Source organism: Arachis ipaensis, chromosome B09 (genome assembly GCF_000816755.2).
Source record: "Arachis ipaensis cultivar K30076 chromosome B09, Araip1.1, whole genome shotgun sequence".
In the NCBI taxonomy this organism is placed as follows: Eukaryota; Viridiplantae; Streptophyta; class Magnoliopsida; order Fabales; family Fabaceae; genus Arachis; species Arachis ipaensis.
Genome location: NC_029793.2, coordinates 33,730,049 through 33,736,746, shown reverse-complemented (window position 1 = coordinate 33,736,746; position 6,698 = coordinate 33,730,049). Strand labels below are relative to the sequence as shown.

The window sequence follows — 6,698 nt, the reverse complement described above, 5'->3', positions numbered from 1 at the left end:
AAGACTTTTTTTATTTTTTATTTTTTTTATTGTCCTTTATAAAATTTTTAGAAATTCATAAACACAAATAAACAAATAAGAAATGAAGCGGGAAAACGTAGAAGAATGAAAAAGTAAAAAATTTAGAGCCAGTTAGTTATTATCCAACTTGGTTAAACTTGTTATAAAAAAACTTAAGTCGTAATTTATTCATTTATATTGAATACATAAAATCTGGACCACCGTATATCTTTCGCCGTGAATAACAGTAACAAAAATTCGAGCAGGAAAATGATGTCTAACAAAAATAATGTGTTGGCAGAATGCAATTGTAAATCAAGGAAACACTGTTGAGGCAATTAAATAGGAGACAAAAATTTGGTGGCGAAAATGACCAACTAGATATAAGATTCTAATACACAACAGGGGAAGCACAATACTTTTTGGCTTCCCGAACCAAACAAGAAATACATAAAAAATCATAACGAAACGAGGGCCAATATGACAACGAACAATTTAACATCAGCGAAAACATCAAAGCTTCGTCGTCAAAAAAAGCTTACAGGTCACAAGGGATTTGGTAAAACCAAGACTTCAACGTTTCCTTGTAACTATAATAAAGGACAAACAAATAATATTTAGCATATTACAAAGGAAAAACCACAAGACTGAACATCAATTGTATGATGATGATCACTTGGCAGAATGAAGTGCTATCAATTGGCAAAAATATCATGCCACAACCCATCTGACACCATGTGATATGTAAACCGGCCACTGCGAAAACCAAAGCTCGGTCCAGCAACCCTCTATTTACCAAGGACGGACCTTAAAGGACGCACACAAGGAAAGCATTAACTTGACCCAATTGTCGTCCTGTGGTACTGGACGTCTTTAAACCAGCCAAAACTCCTGCAGTTGACAAACTTCTGAATAATGTCTTGAATATTAAAGAAAACGCAAGCCATAAAGAAATCACCAAAATTATCTACTGAAAATCCAAGGATTTACAGATAAGAATAGGGAGAAGAGTGCCATAATGTTACCCAAGAAAAAAACACGAATATCTTCTAACTAAAAGTTGAATCCACCGGGTGGCACAGCAGGACCATCAGAGCCACCAAAGTTGAACCCTGATTGGGAACCATCCCCTGGAGGCATCGTCTCGTCATCTTCCTCCAACCAGTATGTTTCAAGAATCTTCACTGCCTTTTCATAAATCTCTGTGTTATCATGACTCTGGAGGTTCTCAATTTTCTCCAAACCCTCCGCATCATCAATCATTTGGGCATATAGATTCACATCACCAGTATTGCCCATATTTTTATCAGCTTCTCCCACCTTCAAGATGTTTTCAAGTCCTTCCAAACAAACTGTCACAATTCTAGGATCAGGACAGATGAGAAGGTCGCACAAGGGCTTAATACACCCTTGGCTTACCAGGTACCTGTCAACCAAGGAAAATAATCATAACATGATACTAAAACTATCATAACAAGACTGTAACATCCAGGGGATGTTATGATCAAAAGCTACTCTCCATACTTGATTTGTTCGTGAGATCCACCAGATGTAGCATTTGATATAGCCCAAGCAGCCTCTTTCTTGATGTCAAACTCAGCATTTTGAAGAAGGCTGACCAAAGGACCAATAATATTAGACTCAATTACAGCCTGTAATTGAAAAATACAAGAACATATAGTTCATAATTAGAAGAGGATATTATGAATCTTAATTATTAGAACAAGCAAGTGCCACGAAATAAAGAGAGGGGAGCATGATATACCTGAATCTGCTGTTTATTACCAGCTGTGATGTTTGATATGGTCCAACAAGCTTCCTTCTTGATGCTTTTTTTATAAGTATTAGACAAAAGATTAAGAAGGCAAGGAAGAGCTTGATGGTTGATGATAATCTATGGAGAAAAGAATCACATTAAAAAAATCCCGAATAAGTACAAGAACATTTAATTACTGTAACACCAAGTTTAATTAAGCGATTATCATCAGATACAAAATTTGTAGTAGCTTGTGGTCCAAGTTAAGAGTTGGTTGAGAAAGGGCAAAGGTAGTTAGTCTTTTCAGTTAGGTAGTTACTTAGCTATGGTTTAATACAATATAACTATAAATACATGAAGAAATGATGTAAACATTAAGTAAGATCACTAAATGAATCAAATTCAGATTAACACAAGATGTCTCTCTTCTTCCTTCATCATCAATTCATTTCTTTCAAGATCCTTAACCAAGAATCAGATTTCTGTTAGCATAACTGCTTACTGAGTTCTTGGTAGAGTTACAAACTCTTTCAAGTAATGTGGAATAACAGAGGAAGGGGAAACAAGGACATCACAATCAATTGATAAATGTATGTTCTGTCTATGTCCCTCAATGCAGAAAAGCAAAGTGAGGTACTGATCACAACGAAAGAACCGTGACATGTTCTGGAACCTAATACCTGAGTTTGCATATCATCTCCAGTGACAATATTTCCAACTGTTCGAAGAGCAGGAATTAGAACTGAAGGGGATGGGTGCCTGGACAAGAACAAAAAGTAAAAGAAAAGTTAGAATTGACAACAAATGAGATTGGGTCACTAGGACACAAGCATATATATAACTACACAGCCATATGTTTAGTACTCACATTAAAAGCTCAACTAGCCGGGGACAGACACCAGCTTCAATTACAGCTTGAATTTTATCATTTGTACCATCAGAAAGATATGAAAGTGCCCAACACGCATCGGTCAAGACTTCTTCATCATTTGAATGGATAAGACTAGCAAGGGCAGGAAGTGCAGGTTTAACCTGTTTAAAAAGAAAGTGAAATGTACGGAAAAGAAATCAAACATAATTACATAAGTAACTTAGTTAAGTAGAAGTTAGAAATGTTGAAAAATAAAAACTGGTTAAACCAATGATATTAAGACATTTACATACAAGTGCACCGAAATTACATATTAAATGATCTGTAAGGGCCACTCATAAAGAAGACTGCTGCCACATACATAGAAACATTACGACGGAAATGCATGAATTGATTTCTAGAGAACAGAGAAAAAGCAGAGCGAAACTGCTCATCAGATCACAAAACCAACTACAACAAAGTAATGAAGTATTCCAAAAAAATATGAGAACACTCTAATCAATAGGGTACATATATGTACATCTAGATCTCATTGTGATAAAGGACTGTACTACAATATTTAAAAAGGAAAGAGAAGATATGTTGCTACTTTTGGTTTCGATGGGGAAGAGAGATAAGAGAAGGGTTTAAAGTATATTTAATGGACTAAGATTTACACTTCAAGACCTCCATTTCTCTCCGAAACAAAAACTTGCAAACATACCTAAGGACCAGACAATCAATTTTCAAAACTGATTATTCAGAGAGATTAAGGCATTAAATAAACTGTTTTTCACCTGATCAAAAGGAGGCTGTGGCTTGCCCCTGCAGAAGTTTGAAAGTGTCCAGGTAGCATTCCTAAGCATGGAAAGTTTAGCATGTTCATTCAATTGCGCCAACAGAGGAAGCAGAGCACCATGACTGAGTACAAGATCACGGCATCTGGGAGAATCCCCAGCAACATTTCCTAATGCCCACACTGCCTGGAAACCAAAAACAAGTGGTTAAATAAAAACTTTTAACAAAAGATACCATGGATAAATTTGATAAATTTGCATTGCATCGCATTGTCTGCTACATATTAATAATAAATAATAACACTCAGCATTAAGAACTCTCCCACTTTCTTTGTATGCATGAGCACATATATAGCAACATTATACCTGCCACAAGTATCTCATCAAAATCCAGAGGGGAAGATGAATAACTGTATTTCATAATCACTAACGATACCCATTTTCGAGGGATAAAATAGGGAGAAAAATGATTATCATTATGAGCAGGAAAAAAGAGAGTACAGATTGTGGAAAATTTAAGAATTGACCTTCTTCTCTAGCACAGTGGATTGTGCCGAAGCGGGAATCTGCTGTGCTTGGAGACCCTCGCGCCGCTTCTTCTGTAAGCTCTCTTCCCTTCGGTTCTTCCTGATCTCCACCATGGTGTCTTCTCGCCGCCGGCGACCCTCCTCGGCGTCGACAGCCACCTTGTAGCGGCTCCGGCGGACATCGGTCCTTGAGTTTCCGGTTGGGCGATACGACATCGTTTGGGAACAATCAAGAGAAGAGTGAACTGATTAGTAGGGTTTCTTGGAGAGTAGATAAATAGAATCGAAGAGATTTTGGGTTTAAGCCTTAAGCTATTGAAAAATAGGGTTTTCGCTACTGAAGAAATGGCAAGAAGCGGGGGCAGACTGTGTTTGGAAACCAGAAAAAATACAACTCAAGTCAGGAACTCAGGATGCAATTTGTAATGGAAATTTATTTAGTAGTGGAGCACTTTTTTAATTTTGTTGTGATAGGATTTGTGTATAGCATGGTTATTGGAGTGCGGGAGAGTCACCAGGTTTGTGATGGCTGCGTGGAACAAATCGGAGGGTCCCATTACACAAAGCAAAAGATACACAAATTGAATAGTCTGATTTGTATAATATAAGTTATAAGTTATGCATCTTTTATGCGGCGTTTTTTAACCCTAGATTTTGACTTTTCTAGTTTTGTATCTCAATAATGGGAGTAAATTTTTTTTAGAGAAAAAAATTGGATGGTGTGCAATGTTTAATCTAACTATTTATTATTTTTTTTATTTATTTCTCATTCTACTTATAGAATTAAAGGTAAGAGATCATAATGAATTCTGTCAAATGTTAAAAAAATTAAAGAAAATCCATTTCCCTTAACAACATACTTCCTCAACCATTTTTTTTTATTTTCACTTTTCGTATCACTTCTAATCTCACCTTTCTTTTCTTTCCTTGTTGCTGTCGAGATTCAAAAGGAACAAAAAATTGGCACAATCAAAATTTTAACAATGCTAAAGAGACATAAAATAAAAAAAATTAATTGTCCAAAATTTTATATTGTTAATTATCTTAATCATCCTAATTATGTAAGTTTTTATTATTAAATATTTTGATTTAATAATGATAATAATGATAATGTTAGATATTAATAGAAATATTGTTTTATTAATTATTATTAGAAGCTAATAAATATAAATGTGGATTTTTTGTAAAATAGATTTAGTATATATCGAGTAGTTAATAATATAGTTGTTAATATGATTGTGTTTTACTGATTATGGGGTAATAAAAATAATATATTGTTAAATTTAATTTGTTAATTAAATATGGTTATCTTTGTTTAATGTGATATATGGCTATATTTTGTGAGATTTATGGATGTTGATATGTAACCACTTAATGTTGTAACAATCCAACTTCCAACACATCATGATCATACCAAAAGTAAGTCATTACTAACCTAATTCATTTATTATCTATTTAATATCGAGCATTTACGCATTAATCTATCGATAATTTTATTAAAAGTTAAAAACTTTTTCAACAAGAACAGAATAACACATATTCAAGTATTTAATATTAATAATACATTATAGTAATACCTACAAAATCAATTACAGCACCTACTCTCTAAATAAAACTTCAACTAACAAGGCGAAGGAAAAACAAATTCTAGCAACAACTCAACTTACAAACATATTCTTCTATGCTCCTACATTCGTAATAAACCTTCGCACCTATAGCTAAAAGAGATGGAAATATAGGGTAAGAACTACGGAGTCCTTAATAGGGTTGGGTAGGTGCATTTTATATTCTTTGTTATACAGTAATCTCATAATAGAATACATACAATCTTCAATAGATAGCCAACAACAACTAACAACAAGACACATACAAACATAATAAATAAAAGAACACAAAAGTCAATCAATCATATAGCACACACCCAATTACAAAATTACACAACACAAAGATATGCGCAATCAAGTATGATGCACGTCTATCTTATGTAGGCCATGAGCTCATGTGTCGGTTGCCTACCTACTCCTGACATTACCTGGACAGAAGTCACAGATATGACTTTCCAGATGCATACAGTGTGCATATAAGTCTTACAGCCATACCGCATACAATGTGATTTTTAAATATGCTGTAATATACTTACATCTGAAAAATATTTCATAATGTGTAGACGTTCCCACTATACATTTGGCACTAAGACCCAAACAAGGTTGCATATGCTATCATGTGGCAGATGATATTTTAAAGTCTTTTTATCTTTACCCTCTGCTCTCCTGTGGCAGAGATCCCTTTAGTTAATTTTTTTTTTTTCTGTTCTCTGCTCTCATGTGGCAGAGGTTTGTTAGGTTCTTTTAGTCTTTGCTCTCTGCTCTCTTGTGAAAGAAATACCTTTGATACATTCTTTTCTTTTCTGTTTTCTACTTTATTGTGGTAGAGATTCATTAGATTCTTTTAGTCTTTACTCTCTGATCTCCTATGGCAGAAATCCTTTTGATACATTCTTTTCTTTTCTGTTCTCTGCTCTTCTGTGACAGAAGTTCATTATATTCTTTTAGTCTTTGCTCTCTACTCTTCTATGGTAGAGATCCCTTTAATTTTTTTTTTTATCTTTTCTTTATTCTTTTACTTTCTTGTTCTTAATATTCAAATTATCTTTACACTCTTCTCTTATTTTTTTTAAATGTCTTATGAAAGGAGAATCATGGAATTTTCATTTTAACTTTGTATTTCTAACACTTATAGAAAATCTTATTATGTTATCTATGTTATCT

At 34.1% G+C, this 6,698-nt stretch overlaps 1 protein-coding gene across 1 annotated transcript; it reads right to left on the bottom strand.

Annotated features, from left to right (window-relative positions):
* LOC107615325 (importin subunit alpha-2) lies at window positions 346-4,455 on the bottom strand. Its single transcript, XM_021111840.1, has 9 exons — window positions 3,920-4,455; window positions 3,770-3,813; window positions 3,404-3,612; window positions 2,625-2,788; window positions 2,437-2,515; window positions 1,766-1,894; window positions 1,525-1,652; window positions 1,026-1,426; window positions 346-891 (listed from the first exon to the last, which is right to left on the bottom strand). The coding sequence occupies exons 1-8, from the start codon at window positions 4,144-4,146 to the stop codon at window positions 1,054-1,056; spliced, it is 1,353 nt and encodes a 450-aa protein (XP_020967499.1). The 5' UTR covers window positions 4,147-4,455; the 3' UTR covers window positions 346-891; window positions 1,026-1,053.

Bases quoted from the DNA above. Each gene is read 5' to 3' on its own strand.
- LOC107615325 (XM_021111840.1), bottom strand. From the start codon at position 4,146: ATGTCGTATCGCCCAACCGGAAACTCAAGGACCGATGTCCGCCGGAGC. The intron at 2,789-3,403 runs GTGAAAAACAGT...CTTTTTAAACAG, and splicing joins CACAGCCTCCTTTTGATCAG to GTTAAACCTGCACTTCCTGC. The intron at 2,516-2,624 runs GTGAGTACTAAA...GTTCTTGTCCAG, and splicing joins CGGCTAGTTGAGCTTTTAAT to GCACCCATCCCCTTCAGTTC.